The sequence below is a fragment of the Symsagittifera roscoffensis genome, chromosome 8 (genome assembly GCF_963678635.1).
Source record: "Symsagittifera roscoffensis chromosome 8, txSymRosc1.1, whole genome shotgun sequence".
Classification (NCBI taxonomy): Eukaryota; Metazoa; Xenacoelomorpha; order Acoela; family Convolutidae; genus Symsagittifera; species Symsagittifera roscoffensis.
In genome coordinates this window covers 43,092,444-43,110,360 of record NC_087069.1, presented here as the reverse complement: position 1 = coordinate 43,110,360, position 17,917 = coordinate 43,092,444, and the positions used below count along the sequence as shown (strand labels likewise).

The 17,917-nt window shown below is 35.1% G+C and overlaps 1 protein-coding gene across 1 annotated transcript in view; it reads right to left on the bottom strand.

Annotated features, from left to right (window-relative positions):
• Positions 1-6,787, bottom strand: part of LOC134853345 (uncharacterized) — a 39,670-nt gene extending 32,883 nt beyond the window's left edge. Inside the window, exons 1-3 of the mRNA XM_063869321.1 lie at positions 6,729-6,787; positions 6,172-6,407; positions 2,451-2,504 (exon numbers count right to left, since the gene is read on the bottom strand). Of these exons, the coding sequence (XP_063725391.1) occupies positions 2,451-2,504; positions 6,172-6,329 (212 nt within the window). The 5' untranslated portion in view covers positions 6,330-6,407; positions 6,729-6,787. The remainder of the gene's footprint in view (positions 1-2,450; positions 2,505-6,171; positions 6,408-6,728) is intronic.
• Positions 6,788-17,917: the final 11,130 nt, after the last annotated feature.

Below are 17,917 nucleotides of genomic sequence, written 5' to 3'. Positions count from 1 at the left end.
AAATGACAAATATTGCTTAAGTCACAAGCCAAAACATCACAGTTGTCGCGTTCCGCATCACCCTATTTGGCTTTTTGAGATGGTGGATACAAGTTAAGCCGGCAATTGGTTATATTGAAACTATGGAACGAAGAAACGCTGCAACACTCCTTCCGATTATCCAGAGTGTAGCTCATCCAGGACCAAACATACATTCTGTCGAATGGCGAGCTTATTGAGGAATTCGAGGCCTGGGTTTCGCCCATAAAACAGTAAAGCTTTCGAAATTTTTTGTGGAGTCCGATACTCACACTTACGTTAACCAAAAGCATGTTTGGATGCAGGCGAGTTTTCCTGCATTAATTTTACAAAAATTTATGAAGAGACATCGATTTGAATTGACAGCTTTTGAAAATTTTATTTCGCATATGAACATTTTTTATTCTCTATAAACCTAAACCGGCCAATATGTGTTATTTCATTGTATAATGTTTGATTTTTGCTTTAGTTCGATATAACTTATTTTTGTGGGATGGGGCAGAGAAGTCAATGGGTCATTACGGGTTGGGGGATATTGCTCAATTGATCCGAAGCACTTTAAAGAAAATTTTAAGAGCTAGTAGAAAATTTATTGTCTTAGAAATAAATACAAGTTATGAAATGATTGAAAAAATTACCCCAATCGAAATTACTAGCTTAAAAGTTTCAGTATCCTAATGAGAGTGATTAAAATTTGAATTTATTTGGAGGTTAATTTTTTTAAGAAATAACGAGTTGTCGAAAGAAGACAGTCAGAAACAGATAAATTTTTTTTATTGTTCAGTCTTCTCACAGCTTTTTTCCACTGAACATGAACATACTTTTTTGAAGTATTCTGAAAGTCTGAATACCAGGCGTACAATTTTATTATTTGAACAATTTCAAAACAGCAGCATTCCAATCAAAGAACATTTTGCTTAATTTTGCATTTGGTTCATTCCGTATTAGTGGCGGAATTTGATTTTGTCGTGGGGGATGGGTGGATTTTCAAGCACTTTTCTTCAAATTTGTCAATTTTTTCTGTTCGACCAATTGGATTTTTCAAGCGCCTCCAGAATACTTTAAATTGAAGTGCCTATTCGAAATTTGACAGTTAAATTTCCTCCAGGGATGAGTTTTTGGAAACACTCATCGATGGAAAATTGTAAACCCAATTTTAGGATCAATTTTTGGATTATTTACATAGAATAGTGTTGGTTTGTGGCTATCAAAAAACTTAAAACTTCCAATCAGTGCTGAAGTATAATGTATTTATTGTTCTGACTTTCAAAAAAAGTGACGGATTATATGTGCTCGGTTTTTTTTAATCCAGAAAAATTTCGACTTTTAGTAAGCAATTGCTGCCGAAAACTTTTTATAACATCTGAAAGGTATTGCTGAAAGTATATCCTGAAATTGCGTTTTTTGGCTTGCTTTCCCCCTAATTTTAGAAAATAATGGCGCCAAGATGCCTTTGAAAAATTTCAAGTTCTGTCATCCAAAACGGATATCTTAAAATAGTACCATAGGGGGTGCCTTTGGGTCTGCAGAGCGTCCTTTTTGGTACTATTTCAAGACCTCGGTTTTGGCTGACTGACCATAAACTTTTTCTAACTCTCTGTGGGGGAGAGAAAATCCGTTAACCTGTGCCCCCTAAAACAGGTACTGCACTGAATCAACTGAAAATCTTCAATTTGAGTATCATTTTTGCTGAATATTCAATTTATCAATCCATAATGATTTTAAAATAATCTAAGGTAGAAAAAATTGTAACATTAACAAGAAATTAGAGCTAAAAACAAGAACAACATAACTTGAAAATGGCCAACCCACTAGTGATAAGGTTTCACAATATCAATGATTTCTATTTGTTGTTTTAAGGCGGAAAAATGTGCTTGCAAAAAATCACGCTTCGCTTGCGAATATATGGAGAAAAGTAGATATTGATGTTATTGCCATTATTTGGTAAAAACAAAAAATATATTGGGATTATCTGGAGAAAAAACATTATAAAAGATATCGCAACAAAATGTTCTTGGTAGGAAAAATACGTGTTCTTGGTATTATACAGAGAAAAAAACAGATTATAATTCCAATATATTTGACACAAATTAAAAGTTTTTAATAAATTATTTACACCACATGATTTGTTGTTTTTGTCTTTGATTATAAGGGTTAAATTTTTTTTTGAACATAAAATCGCCATATAATTGATAATTAGCGGAGAATATTCGGTGGGGCAAGGTACTTTTTGCTAACATGTTTTAAATTGATTCATTTTTTTCTACAATGAATGGCATTTTCTGCACTTTCAGCAGGATTTCAATTTTGTTTTGAGAGACTTTTTCCGAAAAATCCTGCCCCTTCTGTATGTACAAATTATATTTTAGATGAAGTTTTACATGTTTTAAAAAAAATCGTCTCAACTCTTACTTTTCGTCTTTTTTTCGAACCCCGGTTTATTGACGAAGTCGCATATCGTTTTCATTGAGCTGTATTTAAGTTCACTGTTTTTGAAGAAGAATTGAAAACCACAAAACATTCTAATGTCATCATATTAGGAATTTAATTTTGTTATAGGAATAACCCTATGCTTCCAACGAGCAATTCGTTAGATTAATCACATAGGAGCACTCGGAGCAAAGCGATACGCGTTCGAAGAAGTAATAAACAATTTTGAAGCACTACTAACATTTTTGTCGCAAAAATGACACAGAAGGCTTGAATGGTAAATTTCAAGATTTATCAAGCCTCGATGCAATCCTAAGGACGATTTAAAATCAAAAAATCAAGTCTGAATTACTCAAACTTTGCTTTCTCAAGAGATTTTTAATTGATTAATTGCTATAACTACTAAGAGTTAACGTTTTTGGTGATATAGTTGTTTCTCCACATGCAAAAACTTTGATGATAATGTTTTTCAAGAAACTTTTTTAGAGTTGCACCAAATCCTGAAAATTGTAAATTTATTACATGCAATTGCAACGGCCCAAGTGTATGTATGTAATAAAGCTTGCCATAAAATTATCATACAATATCACAAAATAGTTGAAAAAAGATGAAAAATGGTTAATATAAAAAGTACTTACTATATTAAAACAATCTGGTGATGGAAAAACCGAGGTATTTTGTTTCTTTTTCTTAAAACAAATGTTTATTTTACAATTCACATATAAATAGCTTTATGATAGGCGTTTTTTTTGATAATTGTTTTTCAAAAATGCTTCCTAACGAAGCCAAACTGTTTATTTTGTGAATTTTATACTGATTCCGCTACAAGGACGCCCCCTTTATTCTTCTTTTCTTTTTTCATTTCCTTTGATTGTTCTGACAAAATTTTAACATTTTTAAAGACTTGTTTCTGGAATCCAGCAACATACAGACCCAAAATTGTGCGCCTATCCAGTGCACAGTTTGGCCTCGTAATGTTTGAAAACGATTTTCAGAAAATTTCAAATGGGGCAATAGTGTCTAACGTCATATAAAAACGCTTTGATTGTCAAAAGTAGGATGTCATTTTTGAATGAAAAAAAAAACGCTCATCATACCATTTCCACGTAAGAAAGTAGTATGATAGGCATTTTTCAACACTTGTTCCAAAATGCTTTAAAACGATTTTCAGAAATTTTCAAGTGGGGTATTAGAGTTTATCGACATATGAAAACGCTTTGCTTGTCAAAAACAAGATGTCACTTTTGAATGAAAAAATGCTCATTATACAAAACTCAAATATGAAACTTGTATGATTTTTTCCCATAGAGCAACAATTTTTCTCAAAACTACTGAAAAAGATATTATAGAAAAGAAATTTTTCTTTAAAAATATCTCTCAAAACGAAAAAAGCGTTGAAGTGAAAAGCCAACATCCGCCGGATCATTTCTCACTTAATGAACTTAAACGTCAACAAAACGGTGGTTTTCATTCTCCGCGGAATTTGGGCTAGTTAATAGGTCTTCTGTAAAAAGATTGTTGTTTTTCCTTGGCTTGATGCAACTCAGTTTCGAAGGAGGAGTTTTTCCATTTATGATTGCGCATGACATTCAATACGGGCATCTCGATGATCCCAGTTTTATTTGGTAATGTAAACCTATTGGGGTCGCGTTGGAACCAAAAGCTAAACTACGCTGGGGTGTTTTTCACCGAATGAACTTTTCGCCATAAAATGGTGGTTTTCAAATTTTTTTCTGATGATAACGGATTGTATGTACTTCTCTCTAAAATGAAACGAATCAGATGCGACTCGAATGGCTCATAATCGTACAGAAACTAGTTGAAAACCCTCTCCCAGGAATTTGGGCTATTGAATAAATTTTTCATTTAATATTGTTTTATTTTTTTTAATTTCTTTTAAATTTTTGACGGCATATGACAGCCGAAATGGGCATTGCGATGAGTTTCTGATAGCTTGAGAAACACAAAAAGTTTGTTTAAAGCTATTAATTGTTTTTCACGTTTGTTTTACTGATATTTCACTTTTTGCTTTCCAAAAAAATGATGATTTTTTTCAAGTTTTTCTACAAATCGGTTATCGCCATTGCAATTTTTTTTGCTCGCTTCCAATGACACGCTTTTGTTGCATGGCAAAAAATGCCAAACTCCCGACTCGTCCGTGTGATTTTAATGTTATTCAAATGCTTTAGTAAATAATTTTTTTTTGTTTATCTTAATAATTAGGTTGCGATTCTGCGTGCTCTTAAGTTTTGTAAATTTTGTCAGATGTTTCGTTTGTTTTCAGGTTTCTAGTGTTTAGTAAATCTGTTTTTCCTTTGCTTGAATATGGGCGGGAATTTTTGTCTTCAGACATAAAAATATATGTACCTTCCTGTTGGCTACCTCCTTATGTGAGATGTCCTTACTCGAGATCTTTTTTTTGGAGTTTTCAGCCAGGTTAATAGGCCTCTGCCTACTTTAATTTTCATATATTAATTTTCTTGTCATACAAACTTTATATATGGAAAGTTTCTAGTTTTACAACTTTATTTATGGAAAAGTATTTATCATGGAAATTTCCGTACAGTTTTCTGTAAGTATGGAAATGTATGACAAAAAGTTTCCCGTACCGAGAAAATTCTTTATTTCTGACCTGAAATACTTTGTATCTAATCTAATTTCTGGTCAGAAATTTTTTTGAAATGTTTAAATAAAGCATGGATTTTCTTTGAAACACTTTATTTCTTATCCTAATTCTGATCAGAAATTAGCTAAATCTAGGCTGTTTCTAGCTAGAAAAAAGTATCATGGTGGGGCTCGAATCCGCGCCCTTCTGATTGCTATACACTTGTTCTATCAACTAGGCTACATCCCTTGATAGAGTTCCCAAGTTTTAGGAGAATAACAATGTTATAACAAGTGTAAGTTTGCATTGTATTCGCTTTTTCTATTGTGTATACTCGAAACATGTTTAGCAGTTAACTGATTTCTGGTTATTTCTTTCTAGAAACTGTTTGTTTCTAAACCAGAAAAGAAATAGATCACTTCTGCACGGAAAATACGAGAAAACTAGGCTGGATAATCTACATAGAATTTCTATCTAGAAAAACAGCTTCCGTTCAGTACGGGTTCTCATATGTGGAAAATGTGTTTTGTTCAACCCCGGGAGCAAGATTTATTGTTTTTGTATATGCCGTTTCTCTGTCATAATTTTTATCATGTTTTTTATTTCGTTTTCAAAAATTTGAAAGGGTTCAAATTGATTAACGATAATTTGATAATTTTCTTGCAGACTAAAACACAAAAAATTAATGGAGACATGTAATTTTTTCTCCCTTTTTGACTTTAAATTACATCCATGTGCTGATGTACCGTATGAATATGTAGATATCACATGCGCTATGCAAAGTTAAAATAAAGGCTCTTGAGCGTCACTTCAGAAAATTTTTGCAAATTTTATCTGTTTGCTTATTGAAATTGTCTGTTTCAATGCATAGGTATCTGAATCATTTTTCTCCATATTTTATCAGCACAGTAAAAAACTGTATTCAACTGTTTTCCAAAAATATCGAATTAGTGCGTTTCTCTAACAAAAACTTCCAGTTTTTCGCAGTTTTATCATTTCACTATATGACTTATTATATAATTGTTATTTTTTCTTTTATTATTTTTTCATTGCGTTATTGAATAGCATACAAAGAAATTCAAAACATCCAAATTTGGTTTTCAATTTTATTAGCGAACCATCCCAATACTTGTTGTTGCAAGTGTATTTCTTCAGTAAACGACTTGCAGTTTGCATTGAGTGCTAGAAACATGTCATAGAAGAAGAAAAACAGACCCAAATAACCAGAGAACACCAAGTCTGCCACAGATTGGAACGAAACTAGAAAATAATCCATAGTTCGCAGTTCTTTTTTACTCAGAACAACGACAAGACAATAAGTGTTCACTATGATGGTTGTCAACAGTATTGGTAGCTGAAATGTTTTGAAAAAAAATAATATCACTTATGCTTTTAAAGAACATTTCTTTTTCTAAATCTGTTAAACGGCGGAGCTAAGATAAGCGTTTCTTGTCAGGTTTGTCGTTTTTTTTGACCTGTTATTTTTTGTCATGAAAAATTTCCCAAATGCGTTCGCCAATGTGATAGGGATTTTGTAACGTTTCTTTCCCGCCACAAAATTGGACTGTCATTTCGTTAATATGATTTCACTTGGTCTTAACGTGGGCCAAAAACTATTGAATTTGGGTAACAATTATTTCACTTGAATATATAAGACTCAATAAGAAACTCTAACCTGAACAAACTCGAGAGAAAATTTAGTCAACGAGATTTGAATTAGTCGCTCTTCCTTGCTTCGCATTTCTCCGCAGTGATACGACATGAAATTGCACGTTGTATTAACAGAAAAAACTGACAAAATTAAACATTGGATTATAACGGTGTTCGAGATAACTCGGAGACCGAAGTTAGTTTTTCAAATCTTAGCCACTATGCGGGGTCCAGGTTGAGCTCACAGTGATTTTTAAACAGTTATTTTGGACTTTGCAGATCAAAAAATTATATTCGCGACCAAAAGAAAGTTTTATCGAAGAAGAACGAATTATAATAGTAATTTTCCAGTTTTTTCGAGAGAAACATACAATTTTTATGCAGTTTTACTCGTTATGCATTATGCATACAGTTTTTACTCGTTTACATAATGTTTAACAAATGGCAGGAGATTATCAGGTCTTCCGACCTATTTCTAAACCCCTTAAAGAGAGCAGTTATTTTCACCAATGAAAAAGATGTATTAAAAACACGCAAAAAGTTCGTTTAAACATCGTAGAAAAAAAAACAAATAATCATTGGATTACACGAAAGACGTGATACTCATGATACTATCGGCTTATTTGAAAAAGAGAAAAACCATTTTTGGTGAGCTTTTTTTTTCAAAATTTGAACTATATTTTAACTATTTACCCTAAAAGTAAAATTTTTGTATATAACAAAAAAGGTCTTCAAAAAACATATTATCAAACAACATCATTAACAAGATAATTCTGAGATACACTTTGAGCTGTTTCTCATTGTTATCAACAAGATCTTGAATTAGGTTTTCATCAAAAAAAAAGTAATAAACAACACTCTTATCAAGTTTTCCAACTCAATGGAATTTTTTGTCACTTCTGTTTTTGTCACTTCTGTTTTGAGCATATCTATTCTGTTTTCTCCAAAAAGCGATTTTTTTTGTTCAATTTTGTTTATCGCTGACTTCATCATTTATGAATTAACAAAAAATTCTGCTAAAAGCATAATCAGCTCTTTAGATGAGCCTCCCAATGTAAGTAGTTTCGGCTCACGTCGTGCCTCATGCAAAATGTCAAGTTTTCTGAGATTCAAGTTTAGTCTCGACAGAAAGCGCTGGTATTTCTCTAGTTTTTCAATTACAATTTTTGGCAAGTAACTCTTTGTTAATAAAAAGGTTCTCAGTGCATACAGAATTATAGTTCTGTGATGCTTATTTTCTCATAAGAAGTGCAATCTGCTCTCTGAGTTTTCTTATTACTATCATTAACCCAGCCAAGATGTTAGCTTTAATTTTGTTAGTATCAAAAATAAAACTTTTTGCTTCACCGCTACTTCTCATCTTTTGATAGTGTTACACCTTTTAGCTAATCCACTTACATTGTTTCCGAAACTTGAGTGGGATTCTTTTCCAATATTTAAAATTACAACAATGGCAAAAAGATTTAAAGCAACCAGAAAAAATGTTTATATAGACTAGGAAAAGTATGGGATCGAGCATGTAAACTTGTTGCACTCCAGATGATAAAGTTTAAAGCTATGATTGCTTGTAGAAGAAAAACACAATTTTCTGTCTCTCACTTAAATATGACTTGAGTAAACTATGCATTTTCCTCGTTGTCTTGATTACAACTTTTGAGCAACTGTGTTGAGTGGAATTATGGCAAATGCTTTTCATTGATTTGCGGTATTTCAATGAAGATCCTCTGTCTACTTTTTTCTATTTTTTTTCCACAAGACTTTTAATCGAATGCGAAGTTTTTTTTGCGGTTTGCGTTTTGCACATTGGAAAAAATTTTGTTCTTTTCCCGAAAAAAATCAATTGATTTTGATTTTTTTTCCAAAACGAAGGCCGAAAATTGGCAAAAATGACGGCTAATTGGAGCAATCAGATTTTGACCCCTGGTTTTTGTAAAGATAAAAATCTTTAACAAATTTCAGACAAGATGGAAAACGTTTTCTGAAACAGTCCCACCGAGTTAGAGCGACAAAAAAGGTACCAGTACAGTGTTCATAGATTTTATCGAAAAATGGGTACTTTTTTAGATTTGAAAGTGTAATGAACACTCGCTGACAATTGTCTACGACAACACAACATATTTTGATCTAGTTTCCTTTTTTCACAAAAAAAAGTTGCAACTTTCAGTCATTTTTTGCTTTTATGATCAAAAAACTTTCTTCAAGGATTTTCATTTGACCCTATGTGAAATTTGTTTGTGATAACTCAAATTGTGGGAGAAAAAACGAATCCGAATTGAAAAATTCTCCCTCCGTTCGATGGTTGGGATAATATTGGAAAACTCTTCATTGTTTCAGTTTCAGCAGGCATAAAAAGAAAAAAAGCAGTTTTATTCCAGGTTTCGGCTATTTTTATTTGGCCCACCTGAAAACTTTAATCTGTAATTTTATGATCAAAGTTCACGATGGTTAAAAAAAACTGGCATATAGACTTTCTGGGCTTCAGCAAACATAGTTGGAGCCAGATAAAATCTTTCGTTATACCATGAAACAGAGCCTAGAAATACAATTAAGTGATAGTTTGTCTATGAATCGTCAAGTTTTTGCTGTTAATAAACGGTTCTTCCATACCCATCATAGTCGAAGTAGCTATAGTCATAGTCGGACCTAAGCACAAAAACCAGACTTGAATTCAATAAACTTTAAAAGTTTGAAACATTCGAAAAATTGCGCGGTTTTTGAGCGGTTTTTTAAGATAAACCGTTCAAAAACCGCTCAAACCGCTCATTTTGAAGCAAGATTTTGAGCGTAATTGTCTAAAAAAACAGCTCAAACCGCTCAAATCTTGCTTCAAATTAGGTGAAAAATCTCGACTCGGGTACTTTCGAGAATTCCCCCAAACAATTACGCTAATTCTTAAACAAAAACACTAATAGGTGGTTTTGTAAGACTCAAATTTCCTATTTAGAGAGAGTAGTAAGAAGTTGTTTCAGGAGAGTCTTTTTATCATTGAGTCGAGAGCGTTCAAGTTAATTATCTTAAGCATTTTCAACACAATCAATCGATATGCCGGGAAATGAAAACAGCCTGTTGACCCTTCGGTTTTAAACTGCGCACCCGATTTTAATTATGTGCGTTGTCGGTGGATTAATTCTTCCCAAGCTTATTCAAATTTGAATTTTAAAAATTTTTCAAATTCGAACTTTTATTGGAGGCGAGCTAAAAGACGCAAAAAATGAAACTAAATTCATATTCATCACTTAGTTTTTACTAACGCCTCTGGAAAATACCTTTAGAGATTCGCAAAATTAAGTTAAAAAATTAAAGGAAGATAACTTATCAAACAATTCTTTTGTAAAACCTATCCTTAAATTTTAAAAACTCAAACACAAAATTGAGGGCATCATGCGTTTTTATGTCACCTGCCCGAGTCCATGAAGTGTCCATAGTCTTCTGAATAGAAGTAGTCCATATCTGATGTTCGAATCAGTGGGAGTATAGAAATTATGAAATTACTTCTTGCAATGAAAGTGTCAAATAAAAGAGTGAAACTTGAAGCAACTAGCAAAGTCTGAGTTTGAAAACTTTGTGCTGTGAAAAAATTAAAGCTGACCATCGAAACTTTTTTTGAAAAAAACTTATTTTAATTTACATTGAAGTTTTAGCCAGACCAAAAAATTTACTAAAAAATATGGCAAACATTTCCAAACATGACTGCGAATAAATTTTTCAGTAGCTTCAGTTTCATAAACTAATCAGTTTAAAAGACAATAAAAAAGCGACAAAAATGAGAATTTTTTAACTACCGAAAAACTTCAAGTTAAACTTCTTAATCGAAAACTTCTTAAGTGAAAAACTTCATAAAAGATTGAAGAAAAATTTTTTGAAAATAAATTCTTCTAACTATTTCATTTTTCATTTAATCATTTTTTGATTATTAGAAAAATAAAACAAAAACAAAAACTAATTAATCTATAAAAGAACTGACTTTGTGTTTGCTTGTTGAAACTGCTTCATGTTTTGGCAGCTTATGTTTTTAATTAGCGATAGAAGTAAAAACGATGACTTTTTGATCAAAAATCAAAAAACTTTGCATCAGCAACCAATTATGACCAGGAGCATTTTTTTGCGGTGAAACTGAAGCATATATTTTTGTTACTTCTGAAGTGTCTCAGATCAAAAAATCCAAAGATATGAATTCCTAAATCTTCCACATCTGCTAGATCCGAAAATCGATATCCCAGATCTAAAAGACTTTTCAGATCTGAAAACATAAACCCGAGATACGACGATAATCTAATCAAGTGAAAACTTTTTTTACTGATTTATCAACTTTTTAATGCGTTTAAAAAGTTTTCATCGTATATAAATCACATCAATTAAATGTCGAATCAAACAAAAAACTGGACGAGATGGTGAAAATACAGGTCGAGTAGAAATCAAAGTAGTTTGAACATAGCTGTCATACCCAATGTATGAACGTGTGTATATAGAATCCGAACGGATTGATAAGCGGAATCTTATACGCGGGCTTCATAAACGCTAGCTTGGTAAAACAACTGTTCTTAAAAACCATTTATTTATCGTCTGGTCTATTGCTCACGTTTAACGTTGGCTTAACACCGTACAAGGTCAGCTGACCAATCAAGACATTGGTTTATATCATTAGGTCTAACATAAATATCTATATATCAATCATGATAAATTTATCCATCCGTACCGAATGCCATTCCCCCTTCAACGGGAAAATAAACGAACAGCTTTTAACTTCGAGTTTAAAGTCCCTTAGGGAATCGCTGCCTCCTTGTCTACTCCTTTCCATCAATTGTTTACTTCTCTTTATCCTTCATTTCTTCGGTATTTTTATCGTCATTGTCATTCTCTTGTTTTTCATGTTCCTCCTGTACTGTATCGTCTGTGCTGTTGTCCTTTCTGTTTTGTTTTGTTCCAGGAATAGGATCTCGTTCTTGTCGGGACGGTCAATTGTCAATTGTTGAAGTAAGGTCTATAACTTCTTCCCGTTTCTCCTATCGTTTCTCTTGCTTTTTTCATGTATTCTTGGGACTAATCACCTCAAGGAATCTTAAGCAAGCCTGGAATTCTGGTGTTTTGTCGGAAAAACCCATTTCTTGGATTTAGGATTTCAAGCTTGGTTTGGACGGCGATGTTGGTTGCTCTGACGGCGAATCAATGTTGAACTTGAGTGGTTTCTTGTCGCTTTTTACCTCGTCAATCATGTTGATCGGAATTGGATCGTCTAACAATTTCGCCAACGTTGATTGGCGGTGGCGTATTGACCGTCTTGTTGGTGCCACGTTTACTAATGTTGTTGCTGGTGGAGCTCTCTTTTGATTTAGCCTTTATGGCGATAGCGCTGAGTTTCCCGAAATCGTCCACGAGTGCTCACTTTCGGTCTCACTCGACCCAGTTTTGTCCTTTGTAGTATTTCCTGTTGAGTTAGATTTGTTCTTCTAGACCGTTCTTTTTCTTGTGGCCCGCCTCTTGGTTGGGCTGCTCGGGCCACTCTGTTGTCCCTGACTACTTGTTTCTTGTTTTTTTCTTGTGAGCTTCTTTGGAAGGCCTGTTGTTGTATCCTCCTTGAACATTGCGTGTTGAGGCGCATTGGGGTCTTCGATGTCTAAAAAACGAAGACAAGGTCCTGATATCCTCGCGGATTTGTAGGCAACATCATCACTTAACCGTGATGGTCGACAGGGTCCGTAAGTTAAAGGATTAGGAACAAATGCGACTCCGCTTTTTCTTAATAATCTGGGCTGTTTCATCAAAGTTTGCACCCATGCTGTGTGTGGTGTGTACGTCAAAATTTTCCCATCAAAAGTTGTGTATTTTTGTTCGAACGTCTCAGGTTTTTTTCCCTTGATGGCTACTTGGATTGCCTTCTCACTGCCTGATCTTACCGCTTTTTAGTGTTTTTGTCAGTTTGTGCCTGTAACTCTTTATATCTAATGTTCAGCTTATCTTTACTTAATCCTATAGCCCCTTTAGATTGTGCACCTGGTGTTTGCTGTGTTGGTGTTTTACTTGTCCCTTGTATGTCTGTTGGCATCTGCGAACGTCTTTTGACTGACATTTCGTCCTTAGACCATCGTTGCAAATCGTGCATAAACTCTGGTGGTAGGGGCGGCTTTGTGAAATTTTTTTAATCTAAACATGCATGTTTGGCATTTTGCCAGTTGAGGATATAGGTGAACTAGTCGTTGCTATGTTAGAAAGAGGAGTATTTGAAAGAAGAGTATTTGAAAGAGGAGTATTTCTAACATAGTCTTTGCTATGTTAGAAAGAGCAGTGTTTTTTGACATGAGTATTTCAAAAAGTAAAATTTTCATTACAACGCGTGGTGTTAATTGCAAAGTTTTTATTATTTCAGCTACATCGGAGGCAAGTTTGTACGGTTTGTTTGACTGATCTGTTCAAATTACCCATACCGACGTTTTAATATTTATATCATTCTTTCTACTATCCTTATTGCTTTGTGATCGTCTACCGGTGCGAACAGTAACTTTATGTTATTTGTGTTGCAGAAACTTGAAATTTTTTGGCCCTAAATGTTTGAGCTTGATCGCATATCGGTCGTCGAGGTACCTCATTATTTGAAATATGTCTTTGCATTAATTTTATGGCGCCGTTGTTTTTTTAACTACTTTTACCGCGGGGAGTTTTGACCATATATCCATTGCAACTAAAATATATGCGTCCTTATTCAATTCATCAGGAAGGTGGCCCGGCAACGTTTAATTGTACCCCCTCATTATGTTCTACCACCGGTTTCATTTGGAAAGAATTTTTCTTTCCTATTATTGGTTTGGGATTTTTAAACTTCTTCTGTACAATGCTTGAAGCTTTGTCCATTTGGACAATCGACCGATGTATATGCGGAGACCATACATGTTGACACAGGTTCAACGTGGCGGCCGACCCGGGATGTGTTAAATGCAGACTGTCCAGAATTGTTTGACGCAGCTGCATGGGTACGAAGATACGTTCATCGATTAGCAGAAAATCCTGCCGAACGTGTAGGCGATTGCGTATTTTGTAACAAAACTGGTCGTATGATGACTTAATAGCCTCCCAATCCCGTTTCTTGAGGAAAATTATGCGTGGTCTGAGGTTCCTGTTTTTTCTTGTGGCACCTTTTGTAGTTTTTGGCGGAACAGTCGTGTGTCCTCCTCTGCTTCAGTCATTGTTGATTGACTGACTGTGGCAGCGATCCACTCAGTGGTCATATGATGATTTGACTCGAGTTGTATAATATCATTCTGAGAGGTTCTTCGTTTGGGGCACATTCTTCCTGGCTGCAAATGTTTGGATTGACCCGGCTTACGTAGTGTTCGTTTGGCTCCTGTTGTGTATTGTTGTTTTGAGTGCTCGCGATTGCTCTGTTTTCCTCAGTTTGAATGGCTTGAGTTGTTTTCACTTTGAGTATTGTTGATGGTTGTTTGTGTGTCGTGTCTCCGCTGAATACGATCTTCGGAATGTTTTTGTCGATTGCGGCGTCCTTGAGAAAAGCAATTCCCGCGCATCCTTGACGTTTTCTGATGAAAGATGGGTAGCAGTTGACTTCTGTTTTTGGAGGTTGTTAGTCTCTTATGCCACCGAGGGCAGACAAACTCTCTTCTCTATCGAAAGAACCCTGCCACTTTGATGTTTTTTCTTCTTTTCTGCCTCGTGGCTCCAAAGTTTTTATGTCGTCTGGTTTGAATTCGCTTTGAACCCTCTGACATCTGATTTTTGATTCATCTTTTCCGATTAATGATGTTATTGCAAAAATTTTTAGTTTGATCGCTGAATTGTTTTGCTGAATTTGTGGTGACTAAGTTTTGGAATGTTTTGAGCGGAACTGATTTTGTTTGACTGTTTGCAAATGACAGCTTCCAGAATTTGAGGAGTGTTGGACTTTTGATTGATAGTTTAAAAGGCTAATTGTTAGGCTTTTAATTTCTGCGCGCTATTTGATCGGCTGACACGTAGCCATATTCCGATTGGCTAGATTAATGACAATGACGTTGTCAATCATTTCGAGATTGCTTACGATGCATTAATTGATGCTAAGACAAATTCCTCGTTGTACTCGCTTGTGGGTATTGGCAATCCAAATGGATTTCTGGACATATAGACTATTAACTCCGTTCTGTTCCCCGCCACATGTTTGATATCGAAGTGGAGTGGGATTAGTCGGTCGATCCAAGGTGTTAATCTGCTTTGGTTGGTTTTTTATCTTTCGCTTGCGTTTAAAGCTCTGATCAACGCCTGATGGTCAGTGATGACGGTGAAATGTTTTCCTTAAAGATAGTATGTTCCATGACCCAAACTACCTCGAGTTACTCTAACTCATTAACTGAATATTTTTCCTCAAGACAATTTAAGAAGCGTGACGCATACGCTATTGCCACCTACTCTTCCGGTGAATGTTGTTCTTGTGAAGCTCCTAAACCTGATGTAGAAGCATCGCATACTTCTCGTGTGTCCAAGTAATGATCAAAATGTTTGTTTTGTGTTAATTCAGAAACTAACTTTAGAATGTTTTTAAACGATGTATTGTGTTCCGGTTTCCAATTAATTGGTTTATTTTTTTTTCTGTATTTTTAACAAATAGCGTAGTGCAGCTGTCGATTGTGCTAAATTAGGGATGTACCTTGTTAGATGATGCGTGGAGCCCCTGAAGTTTTTTTAGTTATTCAAACACTTTTGGTGGTGATAATTTTTCTCTGTTTTTTATGAGTAGTTTAGTTCCTCTTCACTGTTTTTGGTTTACCCTAACCATTCGACTTGCCATGTGACTTGCAAACTCACATTTGTCCAACGAAATCGCGAGGTTTTCCACTTCTGATTTTTCCACGACTGTTTGTAGTTTTTGTCGATGTGTTTCAATTGATCGTTTCGCTACTATCAATATGTCATCCAGATACGCGTAAGTATTCGAGCAATTGGTAAATGTCAAGTCAATGGCCTTCTGAAATTCAGCTGGCAATCTTGTGAGGACGTAAAACCTAGTCTGAAATTGATACGTCCCGGTGGCATTGCCGCCAATTAGACTGAAGATACATTCTTCTCGAGTTGATTTATTCAACGGTATTTGTGAATACGCGTATTGCAAATCTAACCTTGAGAATAGCGTTTGCTGTGATTTGTTCGATTTTACCATTTGTGCGATATTGTCTAAGAGTAGATCAATATTTGGCATTTGATACTTGTTCTTATGAATGAGCTCGTTTTTTTCTCAGAATCTAAAGCCAATTTGACCATTTGGTTGTTTTTTACGGTTATCACAATTGGACTGATGAATTGTCGATCCCAACAATTATCCAATTTGATTATGTGTTTTTGGTCGATGATCTTGTTGAATTCTTTTTCAACTCGATCTGGTAGATGCACCGGGATGCGGCGTCGTTTTTGTTGAATCGGATTTACGTCTTTGCTAAATTGCGTTCGCATGACGTGGTTTTTTATTTACAATGCAAACGCATAGTTGTCGAAAAGTATCCTTTAACCATTGTTTAAGGTCAGGGTTTGATTCTTCCGGTTCATGTATACTTAGCACTTCCACTCGTTTTTCCTCTTTTTTGTATTAATTTCATTCCAATTTGTGGTAGTATTTTTGTACCTATTATGTTTGCTTTTTGGTCATCAACAAAGATAAATGGCGCGGCTTGTATCTTCCAGCCTCCTGATTCAATTGTTAGAATCAACCTTCCTTTTGGAATTATTTTTTCACCATTGTAACATACAAGTTTTCGAGCGACGTCTTCCGGGTGGATACGCTTAAACAATGCTGACTTGTCATTATCTTGTAGACGCCGAGCTGTTTTTACGACATTGGACTTCCGGAATCAGTGATAGCGAACAATTCTTCTGTTTTCGTTTTTAGCTTTAGTATATGTCCGTTAAGATCATCTTCTGATAAATTGGCCATGTTTTTTTTTCGAATGCTTCCGAAATTGCCATTACTGAGAACTTATCATTTTGGTAGTCGTATCAACTCTGGATGTAAATGTTGCGAATGCCACTGGATCGTTATCCGTTTCCTGACCCTCAGTTTCGATTTCCTCCTGTTGTTCCTCATTGATGCGGTCCCCATTTAATTAACGTTTCCTGGTCGTTTGGTACATTTTGAATAATTTTTGTCCTTTGCTGGGCACGATTGTTAGTGATTCTGTCCGAATTGATTGCCGCATTTGTATCATTGTTTCTGAGTATTGAAGTTTGCGTTCCATTGTTGTTGTCTTCTTGTATTTTGTGTTCCACGTGGATATGGTCGACCGAGGAATCCGCCCCGACCTCTCTATGAACCTTGGTTTTTAGCATAATTACTACGGCCACGTGTGTCGATATAGTGTACTGGTTCCTCTTTTGTCTTTGTTGTTTGATTTCCGAATGCATTTTTTTTCATTGTGCGACTATGCTCAATACCTTTTTCCCGGCGTATTGCATAATCATATGCAACTTGGGGGCTTGGCATCTGGGCTAGTAGTTCTTATGCAAGTTTCTCGTTATGAATATGTGCGGTGAGCGTGTCTCTCACCCACTCGTCTTCTCGATCTCCACAATCGGACCTCGAAGCTAATTCGACCAGATCCGCGTGGAGTTGCTCAAGATTTTCAATTTTCTTCTGCTTTCTACCAACAAAACTGTACCTCTCAAAAACTACGATTCTAATTGTGACGAAAATATCTTCTAAAGTTATTATTAAGTCTCTTGTGGTCACAGTATAAAAGTCAAGGCCTGGTCTCTTTTGTTCAACCTGTCGTTGCCCTTCAGCACCAAGACATAGAAAAATATAACTTCGAAATTTTGCATCTGCCTCATCCCACCGGAAAGAATTATGTAAATCTCCTTTTTCTCGTGCTTTGGACACGTGGTTTTCCCAACCGAGTCGTTTTTCTTGATTTCTAACTCCCATATAGTCAAAATATACATACAGTACTGGATTTAGGGGGAGTGGTGGAGGGTGGACGCCCTTTTCCTCAGGATTTCGACCCCCTGCCGAACCAAAGGGCCCCTTTTTGTACTCTTTTGAGATACCCATTTATTGGCTGACCGACACCGTATTTTTCTGAAGACGCCTTCGGAGAAAATATATACTATTTTTGAGGAAGAACGCGCCGAAAAACGCCATTTTTTGATCAAATTTTCCCAATATTTGCCTGTGGCGTCAAAAACTTGGTAAAAAGAGAGTCTTTATAATGATTCGAGGGAGCTGAAATAATCAAGGTGGTCAAC